At 26.1% G+C, this 15,521-nt stretch overlaps 2 protein-coding genes across 2 annotated transcripts; one reads left to right on the top strand and one right to left on the bottom strand.

Annotated features, from left to right (window-relative positions):
• Window positions 1-3,513: 3,513 nt before the first annotated feature.
• On the bottom strand, window positions 3,514-6,509 carry LOC131178506 (alpha carbonic anhydrase 4-like). The gene is made up of 7 exons (XM_058143466.1): window positions 6,374-6,509; window positions 5,427-5,644; window positions 5,199-5,305; window positions 4,884-4,986; window positions 4,652-4,810; window positions 4,163-4,216; window positions 3,514-3,865 (listed from the first exon to the last, which is right to left on the bottom strand). The coding sequence occupies exons 1-7, from the start codon at window positions 6,471-6,473 to the stop codon at window positions 3,788-3,790; spliced, it is 819 nt and encodes a 272-aa protein (XP_057999449.1). The 5' UTR covers window positions 6,474-6,509; the 3' UTR covers window positions 3,514-3,787.
• A 3,322-nt stretch (window positions 6,510-9,831) lies between these two features.
• Window positions 9,832-13,630, top strand: LOC110647850 (eukaryotic translation initiation factor 3 subunit E). Its single transcript, XM_021801855.2, has 8 exons — window positions 9,832-10,144; window positions 10,227-10,381; window positions 10,977-11,204; window positions 11,300-11,421; window positions 11,950-12,169; window positions 12,648-12,790; window positions 12,948-13,085; window positions 13,255-13,630. The coding sequence occupies exons 1-8, from the start codon at window positions 9,907-9,909 to the stop codon at window positions 13,352-13,354; spliced, it is 1,344 nt and encodes a 447-aa protein (XP_021657547.2). The 5' UTR covers window positions 9,832-9,906; the 3' UTR covers window positions 13,355-13,630.
• Window positions 13,631-15,521: the final 1,891 nt, after the last annotated feature.

Below are 15,521 nucleotides of genomic sequence, written 5' to 3'. Positions count from 1 at the left end.
AAATTGATATAAAAAATGATTGATTAATATTAATAATGTAGGTAAATATTTAAATTTTTTTATCAATTAAATAATTTGATTAAGTTAATTGTTAAAATTGAAATTAATATGAAAATTTGAAATTAAATTAATAAAATTAAAAAGTTTGACTAAAGTTAGAAAAGCTTATAAAAGTTTTGATTTTTTAGTCATTTAATCATAAAAAAAATAAATATTTTGTAACGTGCAATGCTTAGTAGACCATAATTTTTAATGTAAATATATAGTTGGAATCATAAATGAAATTAAAAAAAAAAAGAATAAAACAAAAAATTACTAAACTCTCATGACGTGATAATTAGAGTCAATTGTACATTTATATTAAAAAATGTAAACGATACCTAAAGCAAACATTTCTTTTATTATTTAGATTTAAAACATATAATCTCATAGCTTAAATTTATTTATTCTATGTTTGAATATTAAAAATTTAAAATAAGAAATTTATTTTTATTTTAAATATAAATTATTAATAAATTAAAATTTTCAAATAATGCTATTTTACTTATTAAAAACATTTTAGATGTTTTTCAAATAACACCGCTTTGTAAATCATTTCAAATCCATTCTCAAGTAAATGTTCTCTACATCTATGAGTCTATTATAAATTGATAACTCTAATAAATTAAGTGTAATAAATTCCTTATTCAAACCAAAAAGAAAATGATTACAACATCCCATCATGTATATGCATTCTTTAAATACGAGATTCTGAATTCCATACCTTTGATGCACACAATACAAAGCAAACTAAAATTCACTCAAAACAATTGAAATGGTAACTAATTAAATTCGTAATTCTTGAGTAATTGAAAGATGTAACACATTATTTATATTATAATGAGTGTTAGGAGTATAAAACTTCAACAACAGAGATATTTCATGAAGTGTTAAAATAATTTTGCCTCAAATTTACATTTCATTTTTAGCATGTGTTCTTCGCATAAGAGTTGAATTTTTCAATGTCACGTCCCATATGGAATGGAAAATATGAATTTGAAATATTTATATAATCTTATCCCTAATTACTAAAATAACTTAGATTAATCATTTTGAATAAGTGATTTAGGACTTAAAAATTATCTGGGCTAGTTGGGTTGGGTGCTACAATTGATATTTGAGCCACCTGGGTCAAAAAATTGTATGGATTTAGTGAACTTATGAGGAAAGGGCTAATTGTAATTAGAGATAAGGTGAACTTATGATTCTATTTCTGACTTTAGTATGGGTAGGGAATTGCAGTACTTTGCACATAGCTATTAATAATTTTAATATATATATATATATGACATGTAAATAATTTTTAATTTTAATATATGAAAATAAAATAATATTTTAAATTTTATTAGTTACTCATTTTTTATTTTTATTAATTTTGTGTAGACTAAACTTTTTATGTCATAAATTTTTTAGTGGGGATTTCATAATATTAGAAAAATAAAAAATATTTTTTATAACAATAATAATAAAATAAAAATACATATTAATTTTAAATTTTATTTTTATGCATTTAAAATATTCTAAGAAATAATACTTAAATATTTTGAATATCATATCATTATTGGTTTTTTTGAAGCAAGGATATAGAAATATATAATGAAATTGAATGGTTTGTGTTTTATTGATTATATAGGCATTTATAAAATGACATTTTCCTTGGTTTTTTTTCTTTCGGTATCTTATTATTTGATGCTACAGCAGAGAGATATACTAAGTTGTTGCAAAAGAATAAGTTAAAAGCTGAAGATAAGAGGTTGATTAGTTTTATTTTGATTTGTTAGTAATTGTTATGATTTAATAAGATTTTTATGCAATTTTTTATATTTTGGGTTGTATAAGTGCCAAGTTAATAAAAAATTCAATCTCATTATAAAAAAATTGTTGATTTTTCAAAGGATATAGGGATATATAGTGAGAATGAATGGTCTGTATATATATACTTTTTTTATTATAGAGACATTTATATAATAACATTTCTTTCTTTCAGCAATCTGTTGAAAATTATAAATTTAAAATTAAAAGCATAATAAAAAATTTAAAAAATATGGTAAAAGTTGTTGATAGTAACTTTTTAATTTTATTGGAGATAATTTTTATTTTTTTTCAAACTTCTTATCTGCAATAGATGTATCTCCAATAGTTTCACATTACCACAAAAGGGATAAGCTTTTGAACTCATTATGATTTTAATAAGACGAGTAAAGGGGGAGAGGGCTACTTCATACAGTGTGATATAGAATCAATAATCGAGTGCCTACCCTGTAGCGAACAAATAAGTGCATGTTATATATACATATACAGAGAGAGATATTAGTGATTTTGATTTTTTTTTTATATTTCATTAACGATATTAAAATTTTATAATAATTTAATTTAATTGATTTTTTTAATTTTTATATTTAAAATAAAAGAATTTAATTTTTTTTTAATTTAAAAAAATTAAAATAAAAGAATTTAATTTTTTTTAATTTAAAAAAATTATTTAAAATAAATAGAAATCAAACATAAATGCATATAAACTTAATTAAATTTTTTTTCTACAAATAATTTATTTCAAAGAAAACCTAAACACTTAGAAATGAGATGGATTCTGAATGAAAGCTTAAGGTACGCAGAGTGTTTAGGAATTGCTTGATAATGTAAAAACCTGAACTACCATTCGTATTGGGGCTATTGGTCTTTATTACCTTATTATTTGAGCAAATACGAATACTTGTATTAAGGTAATTTTGTTTTTAATAAATGAAATGGTTAAGTGTTGAGATTGATGTGTTATATATTTTATTATTTGTTATTTTATATTAAGTTTATAGGGTTTTAGTGATGGGGTTCTAGTGGTATTAAGGCCAAGTCCATTTCTAGCAGGAGATTTATGGGTGTGACATTATCCTTAATATTTTAATTTGTGAAATTGTGTAATTTTCACTAATAAAGTTGAAGAAGTTCAATATTCTATTTGAAAGGAATAATTTTTAAAATAAATTTTCTTCAATTATTTTTGAGTCACAATCTATTCTATCTTAGTATTCATTTTCTTTGGAGTTTCCTCACACCAACACTAATAAAAAAAAAATCACCAATGTATTAATAGATCTGTCACTAATAATATAGATTAGTAATTGATGCATTATTCATTTGTTGCTTAACCTAAGTGACAAGATTTTTGACAATGATCATAATCTATCGTTAATTCATAGTTATTCAAAAATTTGAGTTTTAGCAATAAATTTTAATTCGTTGCTGAAATCCTCTATACTAAATATTAGCGACGGATCTACAACGCGTCAACGATGGATTCGTCGCTAATCAATGTTATTAATGATCGATTTTGATTCATCACTGAAAATTCTGTTTTTTTAGTGTAAATAGAAGGTCACAGCTAAAAATATTATTTTATTGTATTACTAAGCAGTTAATCAAGTCTTTTTTTTTAATAAGTAAAAAAATAATTGATGGGTCTTAGTTCAAATCTTTACTCAAATTATTTAAAAATACACCAATTACAAGTCTTTCTATATGTGAAAATACAGTCTCTTAAAGAGAAAATGTGTAGAATTTAAAAATTGGTATATACCAATGATAAAGCAAAAAACATTTTATGCAAATGAACTTATTGGTGTGATTGAAAATCTTTGAGCTTGAGTGGTTGGTGGTCTCTAGAGGTGTTGTTTATTTTATTAGTGGCATGCACCACATCAACAACTCTCTTTTGTATTTCTGTTATGAAGCACTTCAAGCAGAGCCTTAATTAATTCTTGTGGGGAGAGTACAAATAAATTGCTCTTCCATCTAATGGCTGAATTGGCCTTGCATTTGCCTTAAAACCCTGTAAAAGGAAGATAACCAATAGAGTTTAACATGGGAAGAAAAGGAAAAAGTTTCATATATTATAATCTCTATAAATGATAACTTTTTAATTTATATTTTATTAAATTTCATATATTATAATCTCTATAAATATAAATAGAAATATTTATTTTAAGAGCTACAATTATGCAAAACTTTACTCATATCACTCAAATGAACATCTCAATAATAATTAAGGGGAAATTCAATTTGGTTTCTTTTCTCTTTTATAGTTAATGGCTTAGTGCCCCAACAATATAAAATTTAAAACACTTACATCATGAACAGCATCCCTTAGTGCTTTCACTTGCTCCCTTGAAGCAGTTCTTACCTGTATTAAAGAAAAGGTGTTTAATTCATATTTTTGTTGGTAAATCTTCATCAATAATGGTTTGTTTGTTTCAACATAAATAACAACACTTGCATCTTAATAGAATATGGAAATGTAAGAACACCAATAAGATATTAATTTGTAAAAGCCTTCCCCCACAATAAAGAAATAGCAAAAGCAATCTTAAGCTCTTCAAATTGTAAAGCTTCTTCTGTTGTTTTTATAAAACCTTTCACTTTAACCCTTTATTCGTATCTGTATATAATATTTATTGATATTTAATAATTTAGTATCGTAAATATTATAATATTAGGCATTTAAATTTAATATCGTATATATTTACCAATGCAAAAATAATTGCATTGTAATATCGTATATATTTACCAACACAAATAATAATAATAATAATAATAATAATTAATAAGGGTAAAATACCTTCTTGCCAATTGTCCAAATCACTCCTTCAGTGCAAGGAGGAACTGTAAGAGAACCAACATATCTATAATATTTTCTGCTCCCAAATTTGATATCTCCTGGATTAACCATCCCTAAATCTCTCTCCTCTTTCCCAACTGATTTTATGTGATGAAATAGCTGCAAATTTATTTAATTAATAATTAATTATGAAATTGGAATTGCAATTTTAATTGCAGATAATCTCCAATACCTTTGAAAGGAAGGGATCAGCCCTCCCATATTTGTAAACTATTCCTATCACAGCTTTCCCTCCTCCAGAGCTTATATGAACCATGTGAAGCTCCAGCTCATACCTGTGTACAAACCAAAAATACTCAAACTAAAAAGCTTTATTTTGATACAATTTACTTTGACTGCTGACTGGGATTCGAACTCGAGACTCATAGTTTTAGAGACGATTTTGATATCATTGAACTAAAACTTATTTGTTATACTAAAAAGCTTTAATAATATAGCTAAGTGCATATAATTTTTCTATAGAAAAAAAAAATAATAACAACAAAACCTTGAACCATTGAAGGTGTGCTCAGATGGTGAATGCCAATGACATTGTAGTAGTTTAAAAACAGTCCCATTGATCATAATTTTTCCTGCATCTTCTTTCCATCTCACCTGTCAAAAACATCCATCCATGCACTTTCATATAAAAATCTTCATCAAATTAATATATATATATATATATATATATATATATATAAGAAAAGAGTTTTACAAAATCCTGAAAGGTACTTACAGTGATATCATGTCCCCTATTCTTGACTGTTGCAGGAGCTGGTTTGTAGTTCCTTTTTAATTTGCCTAAACCTGGCAAAACTTCAACTTTTTCTTTAAGAATATTGACAGGTGATTGCATTTTTCCATTGTTACATGCTTCCCATTTTTTGTTTATAAGACCCCATTTCTTTGGTCCTTTCCCAGTTCCTTCATTGTATGTATATTGAACTTCATTATCTGTTTCACCCACAATATATATTTTATAAGGATTAGTGTACAAACCAAAATGAAAATTAATTAATTTTACCTTTTTTTAATCAATAAATCTCTATGTCCATGCACTCCACAGATTCCTTTAGGTTTATGACTACCCTCTTAATAATGTTTTTTTTCTAATGATCGAACTGAGTTCTACTCTTAAGAATACAACACAGTGAGTTTTATCACTCCATCCAACACTTATATTTATATATATATATATATATGTGTGTGTGTGTGTGTGTGTGAAAAAAGATAAAGCAAAGGAGACAATCTTCCCTTTTTCATGACTAAAAAAGAAGATTTGTCATATATGCTTTACTTTCGTAAAGAAAATAAATACCTTAATCTCTCCATGCTGCTATAAAGCAAAGGGATTGATAATATATATATATATATATATATATATATTTGCTATTTTAATATGTGGCAGAACAAATTAATTGATAAATAGTTCAGACAAATGATAATAATCATAATAATAATAATAAATAAATAAACGAAGGGAACCAGAAAAAATATTTGCTCAGGAAGTTTGGATTACCCTTGATCTGCAATACATACCCTTTATTTATTATTGATTTCTTTGGATTAGAACATCATCACAATAATAATAATAATAATAATAATAATAATAATAATAATAATAATAAATTTACCCAGAAATAAAGAGAAGAAATTAATTAAGAAAAATTAAGAGAGACATACCAGTTTCAGATTCAAAAGCAATGGATATGGCAAAGAGGGAATTGAAGAAGACAATGAGAAACGCAAGAAAGAGAAGGTTGAGGTTGTAGCTCTTCTTCATCTTATCTTTCTCTGGCTATTTCAAAGCAAGCTATTAGTTTCTTCTCTAGAGTTTGCCATTGCTAGAGTGAGACCATTTTATAGCTTCCAAAGCCAACAACAGTCCATACGTATCTATATATCTATTATTATAATCCTCACTCATACAGTGGTTTTATTTTTTTCACTTTTTATAAAATAGACTAGATATTTCATTAATTAGAAATATAATATAAAAATAAAATATAAATCAATGTATTATATTTTTTTATAAATAAAAATAATTATTTATTAAAAAAATGGTATAAAAAATTTATATAATATAGTATTGATAAAGCATATAAATTGGACTCTATTATTTACAGGTCTATTAAATAATTTTTATATTTAAATATCTTATTAAAAGAATAAAGTACTTTTTTCTAAAATAATAATAATAATAATAATTTATCTACAAAAATATATAATAACTACAATAAATGAGAAAAATATAATAAAATCATGCACTTAAGATCTATCAATAAAGATAAATTCAAGAGTTTATTCACTTAAAATTTAGATCACATAAAATATGTTCAAATTCCATTGTAAATAAACACAAATATCAAAATTAAAAAAAAAATAAAAAAAAAAAAGAAAAAAAGGAAAAGGTTCCCATAAGTGAAAACACTCGTCAGTGCCGTCCAAAATGCGAAATAAAGGAAAAAGAAAAGAAGAAAAAAAATAGAGAAATGATGAAAAATATGAGAAGCAAGGGATTTCTGGAGAGGAGATAGAGTCTCTTTATGATTTTTCATTATATAATAAATTTAATATTTTTAATTTAATTATTTTTAAATTAATTAATTAATTATTAATTTAATAATCTAATTGAAGAAAGTTTAATTAAGTTGATTTAATAATTTTTATAAATAAAATATGGGAAAATTGCTTTTTAGCTTCAGCATTTTAGCTATATTTTGAAAAATATAATATTTAATTTTTTATTTTTAATTTGTTAAATTATTTAGTCTCTCTATCAACTTTTCTATTAATTAATAAATTTTAATGCCAATCAAATACTATTTAGTTTATCTATTTTAGTGAAACTAATTAACTGATTCATATATTTTAAAAAATGCATTAGTTAATTTTCGTAATTTGATTTTATTAACTTTTTAATCCTTTCAATTATTTTTTTATATCAAAACTGCCTTAATCCTCTTCCTCTTTCTCTTTTTATTTTCTTAACCTTTTTAATTTCTCTCTTCTCATATTTCTTTCCTTGGGCATCAACACCTTTCCCCTCCTCATTATCTCCCTATTTTTCATCTTTTCATTAAAAAAAGGTATAAACTTATCGATCAATTCTCCAAATAATTAGGTGATAACTATGAAAATGATTTCCAATAGAGAAAACACAAATATGATGCCCATAAATTTGATAATAAAAATACTTAAATTATTAAAAAATAATGTAAATTCAAAAATAGTCTCCTCACAACAAAATTATTATTTTCATCAAAGAATATATCTTTTGAAAATGTTTTATTTTTTTAAAATATATATACTAATTAATTAGTTTCATTAAAATAAAATAATTAAATATTAGTATTTTTTAAAATAAAGAAATTAAATAATTTATTTTAAAAAAATTAAATAATATTTTCCCTAAAATTATGTATTTAATAATAGATTCATTATATATAAAGCATCAACTCACTAACTTATTATATAATATATTTAGTGCATTGAATAATTTCATACTATAATGTACATTAAATTAAGTATCACCTATAATTAAGAATATGTTAAATACAAAGCACATTTCATATATATATATATATATATATTTATTTATTTATTTATTTATTTATATGTTAAATTAAGTCTTAATCAAAGAGAAATTAAAGAGGATTAATTGTTTTATTATTTATAGCTATACGATTAATTAATTAATTATTTGTTGTGTTCTATATTATTAATTATATTTGCCATTGTTTTTTTGGATTTTGAGTGGTGTGAGACTTTCATTATCTAAATTTATGCGTGATTTAACGATTATTATTTTATAATCAAAGTTTGGTTACCATCTCAAAATTCCCTTAATTCTAGAATTATAATACATGTAATAACTAATAGAGAAATAGAATTATTCTTTGATTTTGTACTTTTGTATTAAGTGATTTCTTAACACGATATCAATGTCTCTTAAATTAAAATGTCCAATATTTCAATATGCTCATTCCCATTTATTAGTTAAATATTTTAGCATGAAACAAAGTAGACTTATATTTGTTCACGCTTTAATCTTAATGGGTTTTCAAATACAGAGTGTAATAGAAAAATATAAAACTATTTTTTAAGTTCTTCTGATAAATTAAGTGATTTCTTGAGAATAACTATCAAAATTTAACCCAACAATAACATCATATATCCAATAAAGATATAAACATTATCTCTAAAAAAGAATTTATTTTTAGAAGTGTATAAAATAAAATAAAATAAAATGTTTTTTTTTTTATTCTTTACATAAAAAATATTATTTTATTCAAGTATAAGATTGAAGATTTATTTAAAACCATACACCAAGAGAGCATAAATTCTTTTCTTTGCTTTCAAACATGAAAAGATTTTGAAGGTACACATGCATAAAAGGTAATATATGATCTGAATCAATTTAGTGCAACCAAGAAAGCAAAGAAGCTAATACTTTCTTTTACTTAAACTTGGAGAGAACAAGCCTATATGCATAGTAAAATTAAATCAAGAATAATGAAATGAAATAATAATTATATTCATCCATTCACCTATGTTTGGGCTCAAGATAATAAAGTTCTATTTGGCATTATTATTAAATTTATTATTGAGAAAAATATTTTGTTAAATATATTAATTAAAGAGCATCAAAAAATAATTTCAATTAAATTATAAATTTTAATTATTAGAATATTCAAATAGCAACATTATTTTTTTACAAACTATATTTTTAATCGTATCTAAAATTATTTTTTTTTCTTGAAAAGCAATCTTGAAACTTTAATGATAAACAGGCACTAAGTCATTCAAAATTTACTCATTACATATTCAAAATATAAAATATAAGTAAGTTTAAATCACTTCTTAAAGAAAAAGAAAATTATTAAAAACACATTTAGTACTCACGATTTTTTATTTATTTTAAATATTTTTTTAATTTATTAATTAAAATAAATATTACTTTATTTATGACTTTTTATTTATAAGTCTATTTGATCAATTTATAATTTAAATTAAATACAATTTAAATTATTTTTATATGTCTATATTAAATGTATATATAATAAATAAAATAATTTAATAGTCTCAGCGGGCTTATTGTAATTTACTCAAAATTTTAAAGGGATAGTTTTATGTTGCCTCAATCCAGCCACATAAATCCCAAAAAAAACCCTAATTTGATCTCTCTCTCTTCTCCCCTCCAATTCACGGGAGATATGAACATCAGCACTACCACCAGAGCAACAATGGCTACTTACGATCTAACACCGAGAATCGCACCAAATCTGGACAGACACCTGGTGTTCCCTCTCTTGGAGTTTCTCCAAGAAAGGCAGCTATACCCCGAGGAACAGATCTTCAAGTCCAAAATCGAGCTCTTGAACAAAACTAACATGGTCGATTATGCCATGGACATCCACAAGAGCCTCTACCACACCGAAGACGTCCCTCAAGGTAACGAAACATTTCAGCTTTTCTGACTTTAGACTGTGCTTATATGATACTTATGGGATGTGTTTGGGTGGGTTTTTGTTAGACATGGTGGAGAGGAGAGCGGAGGTCGTTGCGAGATTGAAGGCCCTTGAGGAGGGGGCGGCACCGCTTGTGGCGTTTTTGCAGAATGCGAACTCCGTGCAGGAGTTGCGAGCGGACAAACAGTACAATCTTCAAATGCTTAATGACCGTTACCAGGTTTGCAATTGCAATTTATGTTTTAATTATGCTTTTATTTTATGGGTAATTTTAATGTAATGTGGAATTACTATTGGTGTCGATCCCTGCTCCTACACATACCTCGGGTTGATCCATGTTTGAGGTTTTAAAGTGTGCGATGCAACTGGCATAATTAAAATTGAAGTGTAAGCCTAATTCAGGCGTCAGATTTATTGGAATGAAATGAGTTTCTGTTTTATCAAAAGCAATTGCCAATCCATAAAGCTACCTTTTCTATTTTTTTTGTATTGAGAGACTCAATTTTCAATGTAAAAAGCTTTTAATTTTAGCCTAACGAAGATTCCACTTTTTCTTCACCTTGTGCCATAATGCTATACTTCTTTGTATTCTGAAATCATTTTCAGATCCTATGGTTGCATATAATTGTTGCTATTAATAAGTCTCTTACATGATTTCATTACAGAAGTTCTTGGATGTTGCCTTCAAGTGATACCATCTAAGCCCCTCACCCATACTCTTTTTTTTTTTTTTGAGGGGTTTGTTTGTTAGGAGATATAGTTTATCTTACTCTCTATAATGCACTTATGAAATGATGGTAATGGTTCATTATCAGATTGGTCCAAAGCAGATTGAGGCTCTATATCAGTATGCCAAATTTCAGTTTGAGTGTGGAAACTACTCTGGTGCAGCTGACTACCTGTATCAGTACAGGGCTTTGTGCACTAACAGTGAAAGGAGTCTGAGTGCACTGTGGGGGAAGTTGGCAGCTGAGATATTGATGCAAAACTGGGATAGTGCTCTTGAAGAACTTAATCGGTTGAAAGAAATAATTGATTCAAAGGTTGTTTTACTTTATCTACTTTTTCCCCATTTCATGGTAAACTACTTTTGTTGTTTTAGAATAAATTTGCTGACTGGCTGTGATTTACGTTTCAGAGTTTCTCATCACCATTGAATCAGATGCAAAGTCGAGTATGGTTGATGCATTGGAGTCTTTTCATCTTTTTCAACCATGACAATGGAAGAACACAGATTATTGATTTATTTAATCAGGACAAGTACGGTTTATCTTTTTCTTTTCTCTGTATTCTAGTATTTGCTAAATTTCTGTTACTTAATTTGTTTCTTAAGCCATTTCTTGAGTGTCTTTTTGCATAGGCAAGAGTCCATTTGTGAAGCTTTTTTTGGAATGGTCTTCTGGTTTTTTGACCACTTGGCTAATAGATATTTCAGGAATAGATTTTACGATTTGTCAACCTCTTACTGCATATGATCTGATTGGCAGCATACAATGTACTTCTTGGATATTTCCCTTATAAAAAGCGGAGCAAATGAATTTTCAATTTTTACTGGAGTGCGTCATATAATTATGTTTTCTAACTGGTTTTATATGGCTCTTTAGCATTGTTTGCCTTATCAATGATGGACAAGATAAGTAGTGGAGATTATTTAAGCCATACCATGCTACAAGCCATGCAGCAGTGTGATGTTGTGCAAGATCTCGTGACAATTTTTTCCACTGTTTAAATCTTTAGTCCTATTTTATTTACTTAATTTCTTGTATATGTTTTATTATTCTTTCTCAGGTATCTCAATGCCATTCAAACCAATGCTCCCCATCTTTTGAGGTACCTATCAACTGCATTCATTGTCAACAAAAGGAGAAGACCTCAATTCAAAGACTTTATAAAAGTCGTACAGCAAGAGCAGCACTCGTACAAAGATCCCATCACAGAGTTTTTAGCATGTGTATATGTTAATTATGATTTTGATGGGGCACAAAAGAAGATGAGGGAGTGTGAAGAAGTAAGCTTGCTATACCATAATGTGATTGTGTGGCTAATTCTTAACAAAAACTTTATAAGTTTATTTTCCTACTGAAAGGCTGCATTTCTGCCACCTTTTTTTTTTCCCCTGATGGCCTTTATACTCTCTCTCTCTCTCTCTCTCTCTCTCTCACACACACACACACACGCACACACACACATTTTTCCATTTTTTTAAGGTTGGGGGATATGAAAGGGACGGGGAGTGAGATGACATGGTTGGCATCACAGGTACATTGCTATAGTATGCCTTTCTGAGCATAGAGTTGTTGTTTGGTATTTGACCTCTTTTTTTTATTTTTTTATTTTTTAAATGTGGGGTTGAGGGTGGGGCAGAAGGGAGAGTGACGGGGAGTGAGAGGTTGTGGCTGATGTTACTGGTAGATATTAGTTCCTCCGAACAGAGTCATTTTTGTATGTTATACCTGGGCCTGCTTTAACTTCTTGCTGCATTGTAGGTGATTTTAAATGATCCATTCCTTGGAAAACAAATTGAAGATGGTAACTTTTCTACGGTGCCTCTGAGAGATGAGTTCCTTGAAAATGCCCGCCTATTTATCTTTGAAACTTATTGCCGTATACATCAACGTATTGACATGGGGTAAGTACAGACTGGATGCTTTTAGTGAAGTTGAGTTTGATCATGAATGGAAATATATGGCACTAAAAAATTTACCTCTTTTTAAGGGAATTGGGACAAATTTACTGGTTCCCTTTCTTTATCATGCTAAATCACATTAATGTGCTGTTCATCGCAGAGTCCTTGCTGAGAAATTGAACCTGAATTATGAGGAGGCTGAGAGATGGATTGTAAATCTTATTCGAAACTCAAAGCTTGATGCTAAGATTGATTCAAAATTAGAAACTGTTATCATGGAGCCTAATTATCCCAACGTGTAAGATTACAGATAGATTTATAAACAATTGCACTTAATTGTTCTTTTAACCTACTTGGTCTTGTCTTCTATTATAATTTCCTTTGCACTCTATCTATATACATTGGTTTTCTTTTCTTTATTTTTCTTAAATAGCTCAAATGCAATTTCAAAGTTTTCCTCACTTCAGGTATGAGCAGTTGATAGATCACACCAAGGCATTGTCAGGGCGTACTTACAAGTTAGTCAGTCAACTTTTAGATCACGTACAGGCACAAGCTACACGATGAAGTTCTCCGTGCAATTCCCAGGATTTATTGTTGTCAATTTTTGTTATTTTGAATTTGTTTATTGCAGTAAAAGAACAGAATCAAACTATAGAAAATTGTAGTGATCATCTTGTAGGTGCGTTATCTAATTAGAGCAGAGGTTGAGAAATGATTGATTTTTAGAAAGATGGTTTACTTTTAAATTCGAAAGCATATTTGGTAGCCTGTTAGCGCTTTGAGGGCTAATGCTTCATGCTTGTAGAAATTCATTTTGTTGTGTAGTTTCTTTCTTTGATACATTGTTTTGTTGTCTCTAGATTAATTATAAATACCGTAAGTTCTTGGGGATGCTATCATTGTTGCTAATTAAGTTCTTTGTAATAAACAATAGATTTTTTTGATAATTTGATTTTCATATTTCAAAATTGCATTTTGAAAACATTTTCTCTCCGTCTAAAAATTAAAAGTTTTACAAAAAATGTAGTTGGATTGATTTTTTTTTTTCGTTAATTTTATTTTTGGAATGAAAAAAATTTGATGTTTTTATTACAAAACATTGGATTATTTCAAACATCAAATAATTTGAGAATTTAATTAAATGTTTTACAAAACATTAAATTAAATAAAAATAAATGATTATTTGAGAATTTAATTAAATGTTTTTCATTAATGATTTATTACAAAGAATAGGTCTTTATATTTGAAATTTCAAGTTATGTGCAACGTGCTTTAAGCACAATTTATATTCATTTTATAAATTTAATTAGCCATAAAAAATATTTAGAGTGAACAAAATTTTGCTTGTTCTTAAATCAATGGTATAATTTCTTGATCCTTTGGTTTTCCACGATAAGTGATAAATTAATTTCAAAATATTTTTAAATTAATTTGGTGTTATTATTTGTGATAAATGTTTAAAATTTTAATATTTGTTGAACTTGTGTATACAAAATAAAACCCAAATGTGCATATATAATTGATTTTGATTAAAATTTAAATTTAAAATTTTACAGTTTTAAAGTAACTTTAATAATTAATATTACCTTCATTCACTCTATTTATCATTTAAGGTTTTTAGATTAGAATTTAAAAATTAAATTATTTAAATTATAATAAAATTTTATTTGATTTGACTAAATTTTCTTTATGTCATCTAATTGAGAGAGAGAGAGGTGATAAAATGAGTTATAGAAAATTGTAAAAATAATTATTGTATTTTAAAATTTAGTTATTTAATAATTAAATTAATTTATTTAATAAGGTAAATAGATTTTAAATAATTACTTTTTTTCGTTTACAAAATTAGACTTGGTTCAATTTTTTATAGATTAAAAAATATAATTAATATAGTTAAAATAATAAATTATATTTTATTTTTTTTTCTAATATACTCTTATCATCTATTTTTATCTGTTATTTTTTTTAGAAATTATTTTATTAATAATTATCTATAATTTTGAAAAGATCAAAGAGTATTAATTATTTCTTTTAATTTTACTTTTATTTCTACTAAACATAATAGTTATTTATATAATTTCCCAAAATGCATCTTAACACCCCTCTCTCTCTCTCTCTCTCTCTCTCTTAATTAAATAAGATGAAGAATAATTTAATCAAATTAAAGAATATTTTATTATAATTTGGGATCCTTATATTTTCAAAAACTAATTAGTTTATCCTTACATTTTAAAAAATATTACTAGTTAGTCTATTAATTTTAGTAAAAATAAATTAGTTAGTCTCTTTATTAAAAAAAACACATAATATTTAAAAAAAATTCTTTAATGAGAATGAAAATTTTGTTGTGAATATTAAATTTAAATTTGTAATTTTTTTAAATTATTTAAATATTTTCATTCAATTTTCTAAATATTATTTATTTTTTAAATATTATTTTTATCTTTGCTTTATTGAAAAATAATTTGCGGTGATACAATATAAAATAATTGGTGAAAAATATACCCTGCCTCTCCCCAAAATCCCATTAAGGGAACCTTGTGGGATCATGGCTATAAAAGTTTGACTTAGAGTCTCACTAGGACCCACTAACATTTGATGACCTGTAGTAACAATGTTCTAAGATTCTTGACAAAGACTCCCCTGACATAACTCTCTTCAAAGAAGTCTTAGACACAAGTTAACCTTCATAATAACCTATGACCACTTGCCTAGAATGGAAAATCACCGT

Source organism: Hevea brasiliensis, chromosome 3 (genome assembly GCF_030052815.1).
Source record: "Hevea brasiliensis isolate MT/VB/25A 57/8 chromosome 3, ASM3005281v1, whole genome shotgun sequence".
NCBI classification, from domain to species: domain Eukaryota; kingdom Viridiplantae; phylum Streptophyta; class Magnoliopsida; order Malpighiales; family Euphorbiaceae; genus Hevea; species Hevea brasiliensis.
The sequence above is the reverse complement of the archived record's forward strand: the minus strand, read 5'-3'. Positions and strand labels throughout refer to the sequence as shown.